Source organism: Eupeodes corollae, chromosome 2 (assembly GCF_945859685.1).
Source record: "Eupeodes corollae chromosome 2, idEupCoro1.1, whole genome shotgun sequence".
NCBI lineage: Eukaryota > Metazoa > Arthropoda > Insecta > Diptera > Syrphidae > Eupeodes > Eupeodes corollae.
Genome location: NC_079148.1, coordinates 7,093,436 through 7,117,224, shown reverse-complemented (window position 1 = coordinate 7,117,224; position 23,789 = coordinate 7,093,436). Strand labels below are relative to the sequence as shown.

The 23,789-nt window shown below is 34.4% G+C and overlaps 1 protein-coding gene across 6 annotated transcripts in view; it reads right to left on the bottom strand.

Annotated features, from left to right (window-relative positions):
• The window catches only part of LOC129948599 (protein scalloped), a 224,969-nt gene that overhangs the window by 30,561 nt on the left and 170,619 nt on the right, over nt 1–23,789 (bottom strand). For all 6 annotated transcript variants that reach the window (XM_056059741.1, XM_056059740.1, XM_056059738.1 and 3 more), the window contains exons 2-3: nt 4,116–4,252; nt 3,493–3,631 (exon numbers count right to left, since the gene is read on the bottom strand). In XM_056059741.1, the coding sequence (XP_055915716.1) occupies nt 3,493–3,631; nt 4,116–4,157 (181 nt within the window). In that variant the 5' untranslated portion in view covers nt 4,158–4,252. The remainder of the gene's footprint in view (nt 1–3,492; nt 3,632–4,115; nt 4,253–23,789) is intronic.

Below are 23,789 nucleotides of genomic sequence, written 5' to 3'. Positions count from 1 at the left end.
TCCCAAAGCCACCCCGAATGTTGTGCCGATGCCGACCGACAATTCGACTGCAGTAACAAGCTGCTTCACTGTTCCACTATACCTCTGTCTGCCTGCTTCCCATCAGGATACTACTACTAAGTCCTAAGGCAAAAGGATTTACTGGGATTATCGCACAAATATTTTCCGCCTGGCACACGGTCCTGGGCCTGGGCCTGATGATGGCTGGCTGATATAGTAAGCTGGAAATGGTGTGGTGGCGACGACAACGAAAACGACGAGCGAACGATGTCGACAGAGCAAGGCAGGAAAATTTATTCATTGTACTTTGAAGCTTGTATTTATAAGGAGCTTGAGAGTTTTTCCTAGTTCTCTTCCCTCTGGGGAGTCACTGGACAGAAGTGGAGCAGCAGAAAGGGTGCTAAAGTTAAAAGGGGAAAGCTTGTAACTCTGTGGTGATGGTTGATTCTACATAATAGTGCTCCAATGTCCTTGGTTGTGTTATGCGGTCGTGTTTAGGTCGATGGTGGTTTCGATATGCGTGGTGGGAATTTCTGCTGATTGTTTGTACGATGGTCTTTGTGTATATTTTAAGGGCGAAACGACGAAAGGGAGGAAAGTTCTGTTTATTTGTTGAGTTTTATTGGCGGTAAAGAAATGGGTCAGGAAAAATTATATACAAGACAAGGGGTTTCGCTGATATGGACTTGTTATGTGGGAATTATTTATGACGAAAATTGTGATCCATCGTTTTAGGGCAAAAGGGCTATAGGGTTAGGAAAATTGTTATAGAAGTGGTTTTTTGAATATCAGATGAAAATCGTGTTAGCATTAATTATTTCGATAAAAATAACCATGTTAAGAAGTAATGAAAATAGAATAGCTAATCAAGGCCGTTCTTCCAAAGAGTACTTGTTATTCAAATGCTGTAACTATGTTTTCAATTAAAATGTAGACAGAAAACAATTGGGGCGATCTTAGAAGCACCTATTTTGGAAAAGATTATAGCCACCTATTTTGGAAGAACTTATAGCTTTAACCGATCATATTTGAGCTTCTAAAAAGTGTTTTTGTTTTTAGTTGCATCAGAATCTTCGTTGGTTGTTGTTGGTTATGATTTGACAGTTGGGAATGTCAAACTGTGTTTGACGTTTCTATTAATTAGGGTTTGACAATTCATCATAAATTGTTTAACACCAGAACAACGTCTTTAAATTGTTGAAATTTACTTTGGAAAAATTAATCTCTTGTTTTGAAATTCATAGAGCAGGCCATTACGAATCACCAGTCATCTATTGAAATTGTATGTTTTGTGGGGTTTACACGTTGGCATATTGGTCTTTATTACTTTCAAAAGGAGGAAAAGCTGCAGTTTGGGTTAGTGGCGTAGTGCTCACGCTATGCTGACTGATCCATAAGATGGAACAATTGTCATACATTATTACAAAACTATTTTTGTGAAGACTTTATTTCCAGAAGTGGCCCTGTTAATTGAGTCCCAGTTTTTTGAGACGCTTTTCGATTACCTTTTATGGGACTGTGTTAAGAATTTCTTTCTGTCAACAAACTAGCGAAATTTTCCTTGTATTTTTCTTCCTGGCTTCACAGTAGACAAAATGGCGACCATATTGTGTAGAGATAAAACAAAGCTTTGGCTAAGCATATCTGTCAAATTGACGTTTGAAATAATCCCTATGAAATGAATTGTTCTTCCGAAGACAAGGTACGTACAAAGTTTTAAGTTTAATCGATGAATGCTACAAACCTCTTTTGTCTTTTTTTTAACGGACATTCCATGATTTAACTAATGTCATTTATAAAACTGACATGACAGATTAAACTGACTGCAGTATAGAAACTATTTCTTTTGTAAAACGAAAAAGAATAATTCCACAAGAGGAGAGGACACACCCGTTTTGAAATGCTATTCAATATCTGTTTTCCAAATCCACCTACTCGTCTCAGAGATTTTGGGTCACATTTGCCCAAATATGTGCCTAACATATAATTTAACTTTTGACTTTTTCGTTTTGCAAACTTTTATTTACAAAGCAAAATAAAAATCGCCTTCAGTTGACAGACATCAGAAACAAAAATAAAATGCAGCGAAGACATAAAATTTATGACTTCGGGCTTTTTTTCCCTCTTCAAAATTTTGAACTGACCCACAATCCTTCCATTTTAAAATATCAAAGACTTCACTTAGCCAGTCAGTCACAGTCATTGGTAAATATGGTGCCTTCTAATCTACACTACAATCATCATCTTTGGCGTGGGTTCAATTCACATCAAATAAAATATTCAACAATAGGACTTTCCTGCGTGACAAATTTGTTTAAACAAATTACCGTCGATTTGTGTGTGACTGTTTGTCTATAACTATAAAGGAGTCTAGCTGCGGACTCTTCGCGCCCTATTCAAACAACAACAAAACAAAAAGTAAAGAATGAAAAGACACATCTTTCCATGAAACTGTGAGAATATATTACACAGATTAAAGTTGCACGAAAAATAATCAAAGCAAATCTAAAGTAATATACTCGTGGCGCAGCACAGCACAACGCAGAGGATGTGTGTAGGCGGCCTTAAGCACTCACCACAAACTCTACACTAAAGGAGGCGTTCTTTTTTTTGTTTTTATTTTTCTGACGTTTATAACTTAGACCCCAATGAAACATTCGCAAAATGTGTCTACAGGCGAAATAGTAGATATAAGAGTATACATATCTATATGCATCTGTAAGTATTAAAAACGTAGTTGGTAGGCCAATTATGTTGTGAACTCGAAGCTATGGAACGTTAGGTAGTTGTAGTTTTTTTTCGCGCATCTATACTACCCTTTAAAAAGTAGCTAGCTCGAGCTCAGTGCTTTACACAGAATCTATGACGGCAGTCAGCGACACCTACATTCGATCGCTCAACCAGGAACTGTCATGATGGAATCTCTTGTTTCTTTCTAGTAATTGCAAACTTCGCTTCAATTGAGAGACCGATGCAGACGTTGAATCTAAAACAAGCAAGCAATCCGGCCAGCAAGCAATGGTGGAACGCTAGTGATGATGATTTATGACTTGCGATCGCTTGTCACGACGACTCCGACGAACGTCGACGGACGATTCTTTCTGCTGTGGCTCTGCCACAAGCCTCGAGTAGAGATAGTGAATCAACCAACTACTGGAATTACTTTTTTTCGGATTGCGATTGCAATTTTAAGTGAGAGTTAGCAATATGGATGGATAAATGGATGGATGAATGGGCACGCGAGCGGATAAAAAAAGTAACAGAAAAAACAAAACCCAACCCACCTACAACCCAAATCGTATCAGTTAAGTAATGATGGCAATTTGGTCATTGATGGGTTTTGCTTGTTAAGGAAAATTATATACAAAGATAGAGAAAAACCATATCGGGCATAGTTGTTTCAAGCTTATTATGAAGCTAGGCTACGAGCTATGAATACGCTGGCGCTGGTATAATGAGGTAAGTAGATAAATTGAAGTTTGGCGCACTTACCGTACATCTTTCCCTCGTCGGAGAGAATGATTTTTCTTCGGCCACATGGTGGGTATATTGTTAAGGCTTCTTGAAAACTCTGTTCGATATCAGGACTCCAGACACCTTCGGCATCAGCTGATGAGAGATCTTTTTCGTCCTAAAAAAAAGAAATTTCAAAATCAATCATGGAATATAAGTATTTTGCATAACATAAATAGAACATTGATAGCTATCTGTCAAAATTTCACAAGTCAAAAAATAAACGTAAACGTCAGTTAAAATAGCCGCAATACCCTAATCGTAAATAATTTAATATCAAAAATGTATTTTTTTATGTAAGATGTCAAAAATGTCAATTCCGTGAGCTTTCTGACGAACCAGTCAACGTGTTCTAACTTTCTTGATCCAGAAAAATACATGTCAAAATGTTTAAGTCAAACTGATTGTCAAACCTCTTATTCAAACTATTCCGCGTTGAACTGACAACTTTTTTGATAAAAGTTCAAGTGAACGAAATGAAAACAAAAATGAAAAAATACATATGTAGATTCTGTTTCTAAATTTTGATGTCATTTTCTAACATATTATATTTATGCATATGTATGGGGTTGTCATCAAACAATATTTTTTTTTCAACTTACGTCACTCATATCTCCGACGTCTAAATTTTTGGCATCCGCCATACTGCCATTTGTGTCTGCCGGTCCCAATGGACCTGGGGGACCGGCACCTACAGGTGTCCACCGCGACGTTATGGCGCCGGCTCCTACAATACCGTCTGTAAATATAAAGGGAAAAAACAAAATAATTAGTAAAAATAAATAATTATATGTACATGAAAATTAATTAATCTTAAACATTGTTTAGGAAAAATGAGTTTGTGCAAATGTCAAACATTTATGACAGTTCAATCTTATTGCATTTTTTAAAACAAAGTCAGACTTACTTAATTTGTCAAAAGCCATTTTGTCAATCAAAAACAAATGTAGGTTTTCAAAAATTTAATAGATTAAGCAAATAAGTGACATTTTGAAAGTAATCATATCAAACGTCAATTTAAATTTAAGAGAAGTATTGAGGAGTATGACAGCTGTTTTAAATTCAAAACACAAAGAAATACAAAAATAAAATGGCTTTTTGACAATTCCAAGTAAACTCAAATTTTAAGTTTGACACTTTAACATTAAAATCAATAAAAGTTGATTTTCAGCCGCCATATTTGTTGAAACAAAATGATGAAATATGCAAATTTGATAGGAGTTACTTGGGGTTTCCTTGTTGTTCTCTTTCGAGGAAATTCATCAAAAATATATTTATATTGTAGGTGCCATCTTGAAATCAAATCAAACTAACCCACGACTCTAACTGCTAGTGCGTAGGTGTTTGTGGGAGCGATTCATCAAAAACTAAAAAAAGATATAAAACAAACAGAAGGTATTCCCATATATGCAGCATATCTCTTTGACTTTGACATGAATAAGAAGATTTCCATTAGAATTCTTCTGTCTAACTACAGGAAATGCAGAGAATTTTGCGGAGACAAAGTGAAGTACCTTAGGAGATATGTATGTCGCTGCGGTAGATTATTGTATGTAATTAATATTCCGCTTATAGAACTCGTATCATCATCATCGAGGAAAGAAGAAGACGACGATGAAATAAACCCGAACGAAACGACACTTTACGGCTGTGGTGTGGAGGTGTACATATAGTTGTCAAATGAAATAGTAAATGAATGAGTTATGCCACATCAAAGTGATTCTTTAGCAAATTAAAGAGTTCAAAGATGTTTTTGAACGTGGTTCGAAAATATTAATGGTATTTGGGTTTCGTTAAGGATATTTGCGTAACACGTAACATAAGTTATTGTACATTAATTAAATTATCTGACGTAGAAACAAAAATACGAAAAACAAACAAACCTAAAAGAGCCACGTTTTTATAACAACTGTCATTTGAATCCTATTTGTTTTATTAAGAATGAAAATCTCGAGTTGAATAAAATCCGAATTTTCGCATCAGATTTTGTTTAGCTCTGGATTTGAAATTAAATAATAATCAGAGCTGTCAAAATAATTGTGTTAAGATTGCAGTAGAAGGCAATATTTTTGAAGCACTTTTGTCCACCTGTCAGTTCAACAAAGTATTGATTTTCTTTTCTAAGATTAAAATATTTTCGAAAATTCTCAACTATATTCTACAAACTACGGGTGGAGCTAAATAGAAAATAAATATCATAATGTGTAATTTTTCTCTTTTGGGTATAAAAAATGGTTAACATCCTTTGCACAAATCATACCAAAAATGTAAATTAATCTGAATTTTCTGACATATGTCATACTAATAATTTTGATACATTTAACAAGCATTATGTCCTGCGATTAAAAAGCCACTGTTAACATCATGTTATGACATCGAACACCACTCTTTATATTTCCAATAAAAAAAGAAGAAAAACAACACTAAGCCAGCTCCATATCCCCGCATTATTATTAAATGACAGAATTATATAGTTGTCAAACATGGTCTATTTAGTTTTATATGGTGTAGCTTACTCTGACAGCTTATGAATAAATGATGTATACAACAAAAAAACATTGACAAGATAATTAAACTGGATGTCCTTATGAACGAGGAAATATTATTGCATGTCGGAAACTCTCAAACTGTCAAATACAAAAATGGCTTCCTTTCTAAGCAACGCAACAGAAAACAATAACAACAAAAACAGAAAAAGAAGAAAGGAGAAAAAAGCGTATACACAGTTAAATAACTCATTTTTGAAGGCCTTACATTGCATTCATTGATAAAAGCGAATCATACGCATCAAAAACTGCATAAAAAGTGAATTAACTTTAACACACAATCCAAATCCAGTTTGATTCCCTGTGGCTAAACAAGTTGGCTGCACACAATGGATTCTCTATGCCAAATAAACGAAAAAAATTCAAACCCAACTCCCTCTATGTTTGAACTGGAAAATTGCAAGCCAAAGATGCGCTAAAAAAGTGCATAACGGGCGACGAGCGACGTCGACGACCCACAACGATGCGATGGACGGGATTGTTTGCTGGCAAGTTGAGCAAAAGCAAGGTGGCTAGGCAGATAGACGGAAAGACGGAAAGGCGGCCGGCCGCCCAGGCCGGAAACGGGATGATGTGAATTGAATATGGAAAAAGGATTTGCAAAAGTGCACACAATATTGTGTGTAACATCCCCGACTGCATCATGAACTCGAACTCGAGCACAGGGCTGTCATGAGGTTGATGCAACAACGTGCCTGATGCAAGAAGTTAAGTAAATAATCCACATAACCCACAAAAATGGCCCACCGAGCATCAATCTCACAGATCCGCATCCGGATCCGGAGTAGATATACTCATATGAACGTATCTAGCGTTGCACCATAAAGCCGTTCGTTCGAAGCCGCCGCAGGACGTGTATGCATGGGAACGGAGAGTGTGTGTTGGGGCGAGGGAACTTTCGATGCGAAAATCTCTGCTCTTTAGCTGCACACATCGGCTTCGAGTGCATATGTGCGGTTAAGCCCGGGGACCTCAAGCTCAAACCCCAACAACGCCAACATACCCTGCACAATATTTGCCTGCTGAGTTGGCGACTAAATTTTTAACCCGTATATGCACTACGATGAAAAGTTGGTAGGGGGCTTTAGGGCTATGTTGATGATGATGATGACGGGGATGGCGTGGCGGCAGATATTCACGTTCACGCTGAAATGGCTGACTGAGCAATACTTGGGATAGTGCGGTGTTTTTGCGCTGCGAACGTGAAGCATTTCAAATTACTCTAATTTCAATTCGGGAATTCGCAGAGGTGTTGAAATCGAGTCGAGAGTTGAATAGTTTTCGCGTTTTACTGAATTTTCGTTTGGTTTATTTTTTAGTCTTTGTTTTTATTTTATTTTGTTTTTATGTTGGATAAATGGGGAATTTCATTGTATTCGTTTTATATTTATAAAGGGTTAGCGTTAGGGTATAGGGACACGAGTGGATGAAGTGTTTATTTTTACGTTGATGTTTTCTAGTAGGGTTTTGTTTTACTGCGTTGCGGGTTTTTTGTATGGCATGCGTGCGTAGCAGCGTGTGTGATGCCAAACCAAGTGAACTATATAAATACTGAATTCTGAAGCAGGGAATGGATTAAATCAAATCAGATACAGTGGTTGAGTACGTACTCACTGGATAGTGGATATAGGCACCTATACCTTTCAGTGAATGGTTTCTGATATTTGATTTATGAGATAGACTTTATTTTTATTTTTTATTTTTGTTGTTCAGCGGAACCAAAGTGGGTTTCCATTAACGATATTGATGAAATCAAATATATGCGATGAAGAGGGTTTTTATGCTTACTTTGAGATTATAGTTTTGTGTGTCATCGGATTATTATTCAATTGTGAGATATGTAGGTGTGTATAGAAGAGGAATGATATTAAATCAATTCAGAGAAAAATTATCAAATTGATAGCTATACGAAATAAACTTGAATCGAATATAAAGCACACTCTGATGACACTGATACCAGACCCTTTTTCTGTTTAATTTGAAGTTATTATTTTAGGGACAATATTAAAGGCTTAAAAAGATGTGCAGCTTTTTTCGTGCAGTGAATTCAAATATTACAGGTCTAATGAAGACACTATAATTGCTGGGCAAAGGCTCAAGAAAAAGACACATTTCTGACATTTCTGAAATTATTATTTTTAAAAGTCAATTATCTGAGACAAAAAGAGAAAGATATGGCGGCTTGTCTCATTCTCTTTGAGAGAACGTGTGTTTTGGGCGCGTTTACATTGTTGTATCTGTAATTTTGACATGTCCATTCAATAAGGACTTGACACTTGCCCAATCGAGGAATCCAAGTCACTCGAGATGGTCTATCGGCTTCAATTCTTGAGTCAGTTTGATCTTGTATCGCTGTAAACCAAGATTCTTACGCAAAATACCTCCCATATTGTTGTCTGAGCGATGCAGAATTTTTCAAAAACTTCGTAAAATTGACTGATTTGAGTCTTTTACAACGCTTTAATATTTTTGACACTTCTACCAATGTTGTCTCACTGACAGGTCAACTTCAGAAGAGTTAACGCTCTTAAATTTGGTGTCAAAGGTTCTTAATTTAGATAGATATTGTTCCTTTGTGTACTTTACTATGATGAAGTTGAGTTTATTTATACAAACAATATGTACGATGACAGTTCGATGGTAAGTAAAAGGGTGCGTTCATAAATTAAATTCCAAGTTGCCAAGTCTCTATTTCTTATGCTGAGGGATTTACGCCATTTACCAAGTCAACGACAAAAAAATGATAGCTTCAGATTTTTCTTTTTTCCTTTTTTCATCGAAAACTTCTATTTTAAGTTAAGCTTTAGTTTAATTGTCATTATGTTTGTAACAGTCAAACTTATAATTTTGTTATAAAAACATACTAAAAACATCTTTTCAATACAATAAATTAAATAACTAACAAAAATCAACATAATTTATCAAATTCCAGAATTCACTTTAGAAAAGTGAGCCAAGGGGTGTGTTCGAAAAATCATATTTTTAAGGGTGGGGACACAATTGATTGCTGCTGAATTACATTTTTGTTCTTATATATTTTTGTTTAATTTCTATTCACACAATTCTATGCTAATTTTCATAGAGCAGTTTTTGTATTTCACCATTTAAGTTTGCATTAACTTTTTCAACCGAAGAAGGATGTTGGAAATAGTAAGATATAAACTTTTTATTAGATTTATAAATAAAATTCAAAAAAATATCAACTTATAAATATTCTGCAACCAACATTTTTTATTAAAGTGCTACCAAATCACAATTTCACAATTTTGTTTCATATTTTAACAAGAAAATCTATAAGTTCTAGAAAAACAAATTGGGTATTGTTTTCAACCCATATTTTAACAACAGTGCAAAAGGAAAATAAATCAACCAAACTATGTTTAGGCCTAAAAAAAAAATAACATTTACATTGAGCATAGTCGAAGAAGAAATTTGCGGGGCATGACAAATATCAATTTTGACACTTTTACTATAACACAAATGTCAAAAAATCACTCAGAATGGCCCGCAACTCATCCAACGGATTATGCAATGGGAATTAATGTCAATTGATGCAGAAACGATTTAATTTACAAAACATCCAAAAGCACATACCAAGTTCTGAGGATTAAAATTTTTATAAAAGAGGAAAAATACACAATAATATTTGAATAAAAAAAAATCACCTCATATTAAAATAAAATTCTGTCTGTTAGGTTTGCATTGTTCTTGAACACGCCCATGAAACCTTCAAAAAGAAGCTTTTTGATTGGTCGGAGAACTAAATGCGAGAACGCTTTCTCACATATACTTATGTAGTCCTTTGGAGCTTTAAGGGTTTCGAAATGTCAGTCTTAGATTCCAATTACTACAAATGAGTATGACCAAAAGCTTAACAAAATTTGGTTATAGAATTCAGTCAGCGAGTTAACTATAGTGTGTGGTTTTGATAGTTTCGAAATTGAGTATCTCAAGAGGGGTTCACTAATTTAGCCTTATGGTCAGTCTAAACTTGGCAAATTAGTATGAACGTCAATTCTCATTCAAAAAACCTCGAAACGTTTAAAATTATTTAATCCAGATTAAGATGTCAAGTTCCTAAATATGCTCATTCAAGTCATTTTATTTGGTCAGACACCAACTGTTCCACAATCAAGACTAAGAGCTTGTTTTTACAGTACACCAAACCATAAATGCACGTTTAACAATTTTACAATTCATTTACCAATTCCAAAGCCATCACACAAAACCAAATCTTACCTAGTAGAGTCATAATAATAAAATACTAGCATCAGATGAAGAAAGACGAAAAAAAAACACCCTGCAAGTTAGGTACAAGTAGATACGAATATGAGTATCTTCCTGAAGCCAGTTTATTTTTTTCTTTTGTACCACCAACCACGACAGAAGTCATTAGTCATTCAAAATGCGTATGAAAGATTCAACGGCACGATACGGTGTGAGCGACCGAATGACGCCTCTGCAAATCGCAAACGAATTGCAAGAAGAAAATATTGTTGTTTGAAACCAACAGCGGAGACAATCATAAAAAAAAACTCACGACGAAGAACCTCAAGAACTTCGAGACAACTTCGATCATAAATATGTTCCTTTTTAGTCGACGACGCTGGCTCTAAGTCGTCGTCGACGGTCGTCGGAGTCCTGATACTAGGAATGGAAGAGAAAAAAGAAGAAAATATCAACAACAACTGTTTTCTTCTCTTCCTTATGTTTGATACAGCTAAAATCTGCCAAAGAGGAAATACTGAGGTTTTTTTTAGTCAGAATTTAGGAATAAATTACATCCAAAGCTTGACAGGGTTGCCAGATTCAAAGGAGTTCTACTGTGACATTTGTTCTTTTAGATAAGTTGGCGATCACAATAAGAAATTTGGGTGACATTTTATTGCATTCAATATCCATCCTTTATTGCAATTGCCACCTCAGATTGCTTATGACAGTTTAACAAGTACCGAACGGAGATCGTACTCGTTTGACAGCTTACATCGACAAAAAGTTTACACAACGCTACTTCGCAACCATCTTTGTGTGAATATCAGTTACGTCCGTTCAGTTTGTGTATTTTCTCAGAAAACTTTCATTCAGAGTCTAAAAGCTAACACACAATTTGTAGGTTTAGATATGTCATATGTCAATCATGCTGATTACAGAATTCGACGTATAAGTTGCAAATGGATTCCGAGCAAGTTTTTGACATTTGAATCCCCCCGCAGCCTACCAATTGAATTCTGTAATGGGAGTAAACATCTTATTTTATTTTCAATTCGATTTGAACTTGTGAACAGAACAATTTGTATTCAAATTCCAGTCGAAATCCATCCATCGTTTGACAGCGTACGTCAAAACTAAAAGAATGAGATGAAAGTCTCCTTGACAGCTACTTTTTACCGAAAAATTATCCCAACATGTGTAAATAGAATGTGAATCTGTTTGTGTAAACTTTTTCGGAAAACTGTCACGCATGAGGTTTGTGGCAAAAACACATTTAAAGGTTCAGAAATGTCAAAAGAAGATTCTTTTATTGTCAATACAATTTGAAATGGTAGGTAGTTTATGCCTCTAAGTTTTCTAGTTTAAACACAAAAAAATTACAAAGTTTTATGAAATAATGCCGTCATAGAAGCATAGTTCGCCATAGCTTATGGCATGGCAATATCATATAAAACCACTTATATTTACAAAGTAAACATGGTAGGCATCTTATATAGACAAACACTAATTACACCGAGACGACATCGTGACAATGACGTTGATGACAAAGATGATGATGATGTGATGACCTTTTTGGAAAGCAGTCCATGACCAGACAACGCCACTTTAATGAATACAAATAAAAACAAAACAAAAAAAACATACTTTATTCCTCATTTGGGTTGAGATCATTAGACTGAGAGAGTTAGTTCAAGACTATATATTTTCCATCATCAACTGTACTTCAGGTTCAGGTATATTAAGTCTAGATATAACAAACTTGCATTACAGGTGTACAATAAAACATAGTTGTTAAATAATAATAATAAATGCATTTTCATAGTTTATACAAAATGTCATCATCCGTTGTCGTCGAGCATAAAAGTCTGGTGATGGACCCTTTATGTTTACACGCAGAGATCAACAAGTGCCCTATGTGTTTAAACTACTTGAACACAAAAACAAAACTCTTTATAGACGTCACAGACATATGGGTAAACTGACTGAAGTGTCACAAGCACAACAACAAAAACCTACACAAGTAGCATCTAACTTTTTGAATACAATGTCAACAGATGTGAGGTGAGTATGATATTATGAGTCTATTTTTGTTTCATAATATCTGTCATCGTAGGTATAGAATAGGAAGTTACCCGTATGCTAGTTCAAGTTTGAAAATGAGATGTGCGAAATATTTGTAATGGGTAAAAGGGGCTGCTGCCAGTATTTAGTTGGAGGCCGACTTTTTCTCATTCTCTTTCGTTTTAATATTCACCTCATTAGTTTCAACGCAAAGTTCGCTATCGTCATTAGTGCACCTTCTTGACGCACTTAATGGTTCATTGAGTACAGCAATCGAAATGGTGACGACGACGACTTAAATATAACACATGTACTGGAAGAGAAATTTAATTAGTTTTGTTTTTCCTATGCAGCGTTTCCGATTTGGAATTATCACACTTGAAAATTTTTTCACGGATGTTTTAATGATTTACATAACGTAACTCAGACATTTGTCAGAACTTTTACTCAATTCATGTAGAGGTGAACAATTATAACAATGAAGAATGGTTTAAACTGTTGTTGTGAAAAAAAATTAATACCTATTTGACATTTTCTCCCCTACGAACACAGTGTGTTTTGAAATCGAAAGTTTAAGTTTTGACGTTTTTCTTTTTACCTCTGAGTAGTTCACGCAACTGTCAAACAAATCTGTACTTTTTTTAAGCTCAGATATAATGCTAAGCGAAGACAATTTCACTTATTTATTATGGTGAATTTTACGAAAATGACAGTTCGACGTTTAATGGCTGAATCACAAACACGCTTCAGATTCAGCTTCCTCTGCGTTACGGTGGGCCTGCTTCGCGGTTGCTTTGAATGACATTTCTATTATTTCATTCCTCCAAAGGGCAAATATTTTGTTTGCTGACAGTTTTTTACAGATGTTGAACTGTCAGACAAAGCAAATGTTTAGATAATTGAACTAGAGCTTCCGTTTGGAGTCACATTACGTTTTTTTCCTTACAATTATGAAACGAAACGTGAGGTCGAAGCTCCATTGTGATAGCATGCATTTAATTCCTATGGCTGAACTCGTAAACGTCAAGTGAAGCCAAAGATGAAGCTTGTTTGTGATTCAGCCATAAGTGTATTTAATAAATTTATAAGAGGGTGCAGATTGTAAAGGTGCCAGAGATTTGTCAAACTTTACCAAAGTGAAATTGAAAATTGCTCATGAAAATTTTCTTTCAACATTTTGCAAAGAATTTACCTACATATACAAAACAATGAAACCAAAAATAAACTTTTCATAACACAACTTTTATAGTTAACAAATTGTCAAAACTTGTGAAAATTTGTGGTGAGAAAGATTGTGAAAAGTGTTTTGACACGAGGTACCTAAATTAAGTTTTACTTCGAATTTGATTCTGTCAAAAAAGAAAAAATATTTAAAAAGGTGAGTTACAATAGATGAATGTGAATAGATGTCATCTTCCACAAACATTCATCTAGGCTGGAGATGAATGTGGAATGTATTCATTTTATCATCCACTAGTATTTATTTTGATGTTGTTCATTCCGTTTTAAAGTTAATGCTGTCAATTTTAAATTTTTGAAAGCCAACAACTTTTTCATTTGAATTTAAATTCCATCGAATTAAATACAAAATCTTTATTTTCTCGAAACTCCATTAAATAGAATAATTTACTTCCCTTATTAAAGGCAAAGCCAGAAAAAAAATGTTTACGAATAATAAAATCATTTATATATTTTTTTTTTAAATTGCATTTTACTTAATTAAACTTTAAACAGTATTCCCTTTGACAAAATCCCAATAATGTCCAGTTCTTTTTAGTCAGCATAGCTCCCCTTTTAATAAAAACAAAACGTAGTACATTTTATATTGTATATTTTATGACCATATCTATATACTATGCATGAGTATAGTCGCATGTGCCTGCCTAACTTATGGTCAATTTAAATTTAAATAATTTACCACATTGAATGACAATTTTTGAATGAAATTCCATGGAAATAAATTATCTTCAATTTTGTTTATGTTTCTCGCCCTTCGTCATCGTCATCATCATCATCAGCATATAGCCTCACATAGCCATAAGCCAGAGGTATAGCCCAAGCCAGAAATACACCATCACCACCCATAAAAAGAATGACCATCAGACTATTGGACAAAGTGAACATGGAGACTTCATAAAGACATTAAAAAATATGCGATGAAAAAAAAACAACGTCTTCTTTTGTTTTCTATCATTTTCAGCAATAGGTATTCACTTCACTTCACTCATTCTCTGTTGTATGTTTCACTGTCTGTCTAATGAATAAATAATGCCAACGTTCACAGGATAAGAACGAGCCTTGACGTGCGTTTTAATTCATTTTATCTTTTAGATCCCCAACCCCAAATGGCAACATGAAACACATCTCTCACTTCAAACAGGGGTGGATTACAAAATTAGAGGTGAATAAAACACGAGAAACGTCAAAAATAAATGTCAAATTTTGCGATGAACGTTTGAGATAATCTAAAGCACATGCAGATAGAATGAAATTTTTTTTTTTGAAACTATGGAATGTTCATCCAAGAATTCCAGACAAGAGTTTCAAAAATTTGAGGTGAATATAACATGAGAAACGTCAAAAATAAATAAGAAATTTACGATGAACACATGACATGTATATAGAATAACATGTTTTGAATCTCTTGAATATTCATCCTATAATTCAAAAATACAAGAATTTGAGGTGAATAAAACACGAAAAACGTCAAAAATAAATGTCAAGTTTGCAATGAACGTTGAGATAATCTCAAGCACATGCAAATAGAATAAAATTTTGTTTTGAAACTGTGGGATGTTCATCCTAGAGACAAGAGTTTCAAAAATTCGAAAATTTGAGGTGAATAAAACACGAGAAACGTCAAAAATAAATGTCAAATTTGTAATGAACTATGGTAAATTCATAAGTACATGTACATAGAATAAAATTGTAGACACTTTTGGATATATGGACTGAAAATTGGAAATTCATAAGAACTGAGCCCTCACTAGCTTAGCGCCTTTCAAAAGTTCAGAGGTAAGTTCAAATCCACTATTGACTTAAGCTCTACCTTCTTCACATATGCTCATAAATCAAATGTCCTCGAGGAATTTTTGTCTTTTCTCTTAGAACCATACATACACTGGAAAATGCAGTAAATAATAAAGTTTTCTTTTGCTTGGTGTACAGTACATATTGTAGTTATATTGTATAACGTTTTGAGCATTGGGTCCGTCAGCTTTTATAATATATTGTCATACTGCTTCTTCGTAGTTTTTAGTCTGTCTGTCCATCGTCTTGTCAAAAAGTATGGGTCTTTCTTTTTGTGTTTTATTTTTGTCAATGTGGGTAGGTATGTATGTATGAACATTATGTGATGTTGTGAAGTATACTTCATATTCTATATGTACTCGTACTCTGATAGAATTGCCTCCTTCCTCCTTCTTGTATTATTATTATCGTCGTCGTCCATATGTCATATGGAAAAATATACAAGATCTAGATGCAATGCAACACAACATGATGTGTTGCAAGTGAATATGTCTGTTAAGCTGTCAGTATGGTGTCCGAAAAGGTGAAGTAAAATAAGAAATTTCTATGTGTGTGGGGTGGTAGCTCAAAATGATGAGATGACGTTTCAAGATAGAAGGTAAGTTATACTTCTAACATATGTTTACATTGTAGAATATTACTAACAATGTCAGTTTTAAGGATTTTGAGTTGAGTGATTTTATTTTGAAACATTTTGATAAGAACACATTTGGAATATTTTAAAAATTAAATTTATTTATTAATTTATGCTATATCTATATGACTTTTCTTGTCGTGAGTGTCTATTAAGAAGAAGAAGCATAACTTGAATTTGATGTAAATGACAAAAGCAACATCCTGACGCAATTATTATTTATATAATTTATTAAACCATTTCTTCAATGTTTGTATCATCTCCAAGTCTGTTTATGATTGAAGCCCTCGAGTTACATTGTAAAATAAAGACTATCAGATGGTCATTAACTTCTTAGATCAACTGTCAAACTAAGTGTCAAATTCATTTTCTTCATCGTAGTGGAACTAAGTGCCAGGTAATGTGGTGTTTCAGACACAATAGGTGTTGATTGTAAGAAGGATTCAGGAACAATTCTAAATTCCAAGAAATTTAATTAAATACGTGTTTTTTTAAAGAAAGTCACAAGAGAATCCGCATGCGTCACTTTTCAACTTTTTGGTAAGAAATGTGTATTGTTTGAATCTTTCTGTCAACTTTTACAGAGATTTTCCACTACTTAAAACTTCAAACGTGTTTATCTCAATATTAAATTTTTAAGGTTGAACGGACTCATAAGAAAGATAATTTTAAATCGATTTGACCCTTAAGAAAGGAGACATCATTAATAAAAAACACTGCATAGCTGTCATTAAAAAATAAATCCCTTCAAAATAATTATTGTATGCAATCACTGATTTGGAAATAAAATCCCGTTTTTGTAATCACGATTCATTTTAAGGTGATTCTGAAAAACGAAATTCCTAGTTTTCAAACGAATAATTTTGCTTTTGTGGAATAACTCGAATAGTAGCAATAAATTCGTGAAAGCTTCTTCAATGCTTAATAAAATATTTTATCTTAAATTCAATCTTTTGTATTAGTTGAACTTTTTTTTACTTTAATTAGGTACGCGTTTTAGGTACTATTCACATGAGCACGGCTAACGAATGAACGAATATTCGTCGATTTTGACATTTCTATCACATGAGAGTTTTTAATTAGTCGCAAATGAAGTTTGACAAAGTGCCACAGCCAAACATCATTCACCACCGAAACCAAAACAAGAATGATTTTTGTAGGTTAAGTAAGAAAGAAGTTGATATCATTCTTTCTTTGTATTTTATAAGGGACCATTCACAATGAAGTTTGAGCAATGAACGTATTCAGCGCACCTGAGTTATCAAATTCTTATCATTTTTTGTAAATGGTAAATCAAATTGCCAATTCAAAATAAATTAAAACAGTAGACTTTCGAGTAGATTTAAAGGCAATAACGAATCGCCTTACAATAAGGTCTTTATGGCTTTTGTTAAGACGCTTTTTACGTTGGGTCACTCTTTGACGGTGAGCTCGAAAGAATTTTCAAACGATGCTGTTTATATGAACGATTTGTTTGCACTGACATATCGTGTCAATCCGTTGTTATCTGGACCTTCATTCGCACTTGTTGTTGTTGGAAAAAACCACCTGTCACTTGTCATTAGTTTTTACCTTCCTAGATACTTTAAGGGCAAGCATCTAGCTAGTGGACCAAGTTCACTCTAACTCTAACCCTTGCCAACATTTTGCAACCGCACGACAAAAATAAAGGGTTGAAAAAAGAACGAAGGAATCTTAAAAAGTAAGTGAAACTTGTTGTGGTAAGATTTACTACACCAAATAGAGCTTCTAAAAAGCATCCATTAAGAAAAAAGTTGATAAAATTCTTTCTTAAATTAAAAATCCGTTAGTTTATATAAGTCAGTATCGTTTTTTCTTGTATTTTTACACTTTAAGTTATGGAACCTTTAAAACAAAACTTCTTAGTTCATAATTTGTCCTAAGCGTTTCTAAGAAAATTGAAAAACAAACAAAACCCCTTCCTTGGTATTATGTCTCATTCATCTAATTCAAGATTTAATATTCCAACCAATACTTAGCACAATTTTCTGCTAACAAATTAATTTATCAAAAACTATTTTTTTATTTGTCAACTCCGCGTCTAGTCTTCTCTATATCCACCTATGTATTAATAGAAGCACCTATAAAGTGAGGATAAGGGAATAGGGAAAGTGTTTGTTTGACATTCTATGTTAAAGAACTCTTCCTAGACGTTGCAGTTGTCAATACGTGTCAAAAATACCAATTTTATTTACCACGCATTACAGTTCACACTGCAGTATCCACAAATGCATTCATGTGCATTGTGCATTATACCTTAATGTACGTTTACATATGGAAATATCATATAGCTTACACTGAGCGTGAATTAATTTCATAGTTCAACCTCTTTGCGATGTTACAAAAGTTAAAATAACAAATAATTCATTCGAAAAAGGTCTATTCAAATTATTGCAGTTGCCACAACTCATATATACAGTTGTGTTCATAATAATAGCAGTACTTATAAGAATTCCACTTCAAGCCATTTTTTTTGTAGATGCGTTTGTCTCTAAAGTTAAAACCAGTTTATTTTTCTTTAACGGTACTTTTTAAGTGACGCCTGAAATTATTTTATTTGAAACGTGCTCCACTTCTAACTTTAGTGATAATTCATTGAAAGTATCCAATTAAAAGGTGATCATTAAAATAGCAGTGCTTTTTTGAATTAATTAAAAAAGAGTGTAAAATTTATTAATATTTATTTTCATCAGGTATGTAAATGTCTATGTTTATTTTAAGATTATTATTACACTAAAATTGTTATTTAAAATTAGTAAAATGTGTAGAGGAAAACATTGCTCGGAAGAAGAAAGGAATTTAATCAAAAAATTACGATCAGAGGGGTGCTCCTATATAATTCAAAATTTATTGAGTTGTTCAGCGAAAATGATAAATAATGCTCTGAAATGGAAAAAAAATCCCGAAACACGCGGTCCAAAAAGAAAGACGGGGAGCGAACAGACCGCAAAATAGTTCAGATGGTTAAACAGTGCCCTGAAATGAGCTCTTTTAAAATAAAAGAGGAGCTCCAACTTTCAATAAGCGCTGTAACGATAAGAAGGCGTTTGCTTGAAGCCAAGTTGCCACCCAGAAGTCCCCGCAAAGTACCACTGTTGACCAAAAAACACCTTAAAAAAAGATTGCATTTTGCTAAAGAGCACCAACATTGGCCAAACGAGAAGTGGAGAAATATTTTATGGAGCGACGAAACCAAAATTGTCCTTTTCGGATCGAAGGGACGTCGAGAATATGTCAGAAGACCTCCAAATTCAGCAAATGACCCGAGGTACACAACAAAGACCGTAAAGCATGGAGGTGCTAAATTAATGATTTGGGCATGCTTTTCCTACCACGGTGTTGGGCCCATATATCCCATCCAAGGAATTATGAATGCCAAAGAATATGTCAAAATTTTGGATGAGGTAATGTTGCCATATGCAGAGGAGGAAATGCCACCACTTTGGGTCTACCAACAGGATAACGACCCAAAGCACACCTCGAAATTGGCGAAGTCGTGGTTCGATTCAAAAAAAGTGTCCGTTATGGAGTGGCCTCCACAATCTCCGGACTTGAACCCCATTGAGAACTTGTGGGGGGATGTTAAGAATGCTGTCCGCGAGGCGAATCCCAAAAATGCCAAGGAATTGTGGGCAGTTGTGAAAGAGTCGTGGAATGCTATACCCCCAAAGAGGTGCCAAACGTTGGTTGACTTCATGCCAAGGCGATGCCTTGCGGTTATTAAAAATAAAGGTTTTGCTACCAAGTATTAATTGTAAGCATTATTTTGAAATTGATTTTCTTTGTGATTTTTCAAGGTTTTAAACATTTTTCCCTACAGAAATTATGCAATGGTTAGCACTGCTATTTTCGTGAACAAGGTGGAAAATTATGATTTGAAATTTTACCGTTAAAATAAATTATTATTTTATGTTGACTACTTTTTAATAAATAATCAATGAAGTACTTTAAGATGTTATGTATTGTTTCGAAAAATAAATTTTAAGTTTGAAAATATTAACTGATTTGTGTTTCTTTTATTGCACTGCTATTATTATGAACACAACTGTATATACGAAATACGTGCCGGTGCGTCACGGCGGAGCGGCATGGCGCGGCTCGGCGCATACATGTGGAATACATGGAAATAAAGAATGAAACACATCGATGCGTGCTCAACCGTAAGGAAGCATTACAATACGCACGAACTCGTCCAAATATTTCTCTGGTTCTAGGCAAAACAACGTGTCGTCGTATTTCGTAAATAAAATGAATGAAAAGACAAATAACCTAGAAGTCTTTTGAATTCGTAACGTAGCCATTACTGCAAAAGCAGCCGGCAGCAACATCAACACTGAAACTGCAACTGCGGCAGCACTAATATCGACGTATCTCTGTAGTTCTCGACGTATACACGCAACACGATGACGGTGACCCATTGAAGTGTAAATTCAAGTGGATTATCGCGCGTTACCGTTTGTTTCTCGCTGTCGTTCGTTATTCGCTTACTCATCCCTTAAAAAAAGGTGGAATGCGGTAGTTCCATTTTCGATTACAACCCCAACGTTGCGCTGCTGGCGCTGCAAGCGCTCTCTGTTCTCAAGTCTTGCAGTGATGATGTGAAAATAGACAACTGCTGATGCTATATAGGAGAAGTGAGAGGACAAAGTGGAGTACTTGAGATAGGTATGGCACTTGACGAAGTTTTTAATAAGCCATTTGGCTATCGTCCTTGGCAATACGTTACGTTATTACGTAACACAATGGAGGAAGGGCAATTGAACTACTGACCCAAGTTGAAGTACCTTAGTTTCGTTTTTTATTAAAAAACATAGCCTGTAGCTCACCCTTGAGGATATAATATTATATAAAATAATGAGTTTCTCTTTATTATAGTGCGTATTTTTTTTTTTTTAATAGCTCGCGACAGATAATCGCGTTCATCTTCAATGGCACGTGCCAAATTCAGTGATGCAAATTTTATGCTAAAGCTGAGGGTTGATGGTGATGATGGTGGATGATGAACAAACCAGCTGCCAATAAAACAGAGATTCCGCAGTAGGGGAATACAAAATTTGTTTTAATAAAATTTTTCTTTTGTCATAATTATATATTCAAGGACTCACAAGGCGCACAGAGAATATGAAACCAAAATACAATTCTTGGAGTTGTTCGTCAACATTATCAGAGTGAGAGTGAGGCAGAAGAAGATAAATAAAATATTTATTTGTTGAAAGTGTCTTGGATGAAATGAAAACTGTAATAAAATATGAACACGCGCGGACTTATAAACTGCGTGTAGGGTTTCTTTGATTATGGTGGAATTATGGAGGGTAAGATAGGTTCCCTCCCTATAATGAATTAAAGAAAATACCTAAGGTAGGTAATTTAAGATCTTTGTGGCAAAGCTGTAGGTAGACAAGTTTCTTATAAATAGTATTTACACAGCATCATCGTCAAGGAGTTGAACTCTGACCTTAAACCCCTTTAAGAAGTCTGATCCAAGACACAAAAAAAAGTTGCTTTGAGGGTAAAATTAGAGATATTCGAAGTATTTTATGGTTTTCTTTTAGTGAATTTGATAGAGCAGAGGGATTTTTCACTGGCAGTTATTTGATCCAGTGAGGGAGTTTTTTCTTATAGTAAAGCTTGCTCCTAAAATTACCTTTTTGTATCACCTGTTGTCAAAATTGTGATTGTGGTATTATCAGCATTATTTGACCAAAGAATGGGATCTTCTAGTTTTAAGACTTGAGGTAGAAGATCATAGGTGAACAATATTTAAAACAGACATTTTTGGCGGTATAAAGCGTCTTGCACATGGCTACGAGCTACGAACTGTGGATGTTCGTATATTTTGACTTTTCTTTCACATAGGCTTTATTCCTATTCGCAGACAGACGAATTGAATTACCCTTTTTTCCATATTTTCCTCAGCCATGATCTTTCACAGAAAAACAAAACAAGAGTGGTATAATTTTGAGGTTATGTTGCACGCGAATAATTTATTCGTTGCAGTGTGGATTGTATGTGGAACGCGAATAGAGTTTGACAGTTCGTAGCTACCACACAGCAATTCGTTACTACCAAACTGTTGTTACAAATTTTTTAGTTTAAATTAACAAAATGAAAATTTTATTATCCTAACTTTATGGTCAATTGGTTTCTTACAATTTAAATGTGCTTTTGTTTGAAATTGACTTTTGAAATGTGTAAAATCACGTTTGTTCGTCCATTCGTTCATTCGTTGTTCGCTCTCATGTGTAAGATTCTTAAGCAGTATTCACATGAGTGCGACCAACGCGCTGAAGACATATTTCCGCACAAATTCTTAAGAATATCAATATCATATATTAATAAATTTAAGAAAACTAATTTATTTGTCGCGAAAAAAATAGTAGTTGATACAAACTGTCAAACTTTATTCGGGTTCCACATTATCCACACTCGCAACGAATAAAATAAACGCGCCTACTTAAGCTAAAAAAATCATTCTTGTTTTGGTTTCGGTGGTGAATGGGGTTCATTTGCGATGAATTAAAAGCTCTCATGTGAAAGAAATGTCAAAATCGACGAATATTTGTTCATTCGTTGGTCGTGCTCATGTGAATAGTGCTTTAAGGCAATCACCGAAATGAAAGGAATAGCTTTGGTTTTGACTTCGAAATATAGGGGGACTTTTGTGTATTGTTTTACATTTGGCAATACTGATTTTTGACAGTTTCTGTACGCTAAGTACTTTGTGCCACTGTTAAACACCTTTAGTTTGGTCCAGCAAAAAGCATGCTCTGTTAAGAAAGTTCATCGCTCGCTTTTTTATCGAAAAGTTGTGTTCAGCGATGAAGCTCATTTCGGGTTGAATGAGTACGTTAACAAGCAAAACTGTCGTATTTGGAGTGAAGGCGAGAAAAAGTCACTGTATGGTGTGGGTCATGGGCTGGAGATATCAAGGATGAAGTTAGTGAAATCGAAGACCTTGAATTGTATAACATGTGGTAACAATGTACCAACTAAGAGGCGAGTTCTGTAAACAGTTTCTTCCTCGTTTTGGTGCCAAAGACAGCCTATATCGTGTGATTTTTAGCCTCTCCAATTTGTTGTGGAACTATGTTACGTCTTATGTCTATATCGACTTGGCCGATTTGATTGACGGATTGGTTGCCAACATTGATGTATTAATTCTTGAGGTACCGTACGAAATATTAGATAGAACATGCCAAAATTGGACTAAGCGGATGTACCATTTGAGGCGGAGGCGAAGCTAATCTTCAAACATTAAATTATACGTATTGACCGTACTATCGATTTTTATAAAAAAAATTATGTTTTTTTTTTAGTTTTATTAATTTTTTTTTATTTTCGATAGCTCTTAAAAAATCACTCTTTACCTGCTGGAATTTTTTCTTAACTACCGTCTTAATTAAGATGATATGCCAAATTCTGTATCAAATGGACTCCAACTTTTTTCTCACCTTAAAAAACGATAAAATTCAAATGACAAAATGGTTGATTTCTAATGTCTAGATTATGGAATTTTTAAGTTTTAGCCAGACATTTGTCTCTAATATAATAAATAATATAAATAATTTTCAAGGAAACATTGTCAATGATATTTGATATGCTACCCTAGGTGTGATGGTTTGTGCGTAGAACGGCAATTACAGATGTCTTCGGTTCAATCATTGGGCAGGTTCAGACAACATAAGGGACTTAATTTGCAGTCAACTGCATTCTTTAACCTCAAATCTTGAACAAGGAAGCTAGTTACTTTTGCAAGTGGCATACATTTCAAA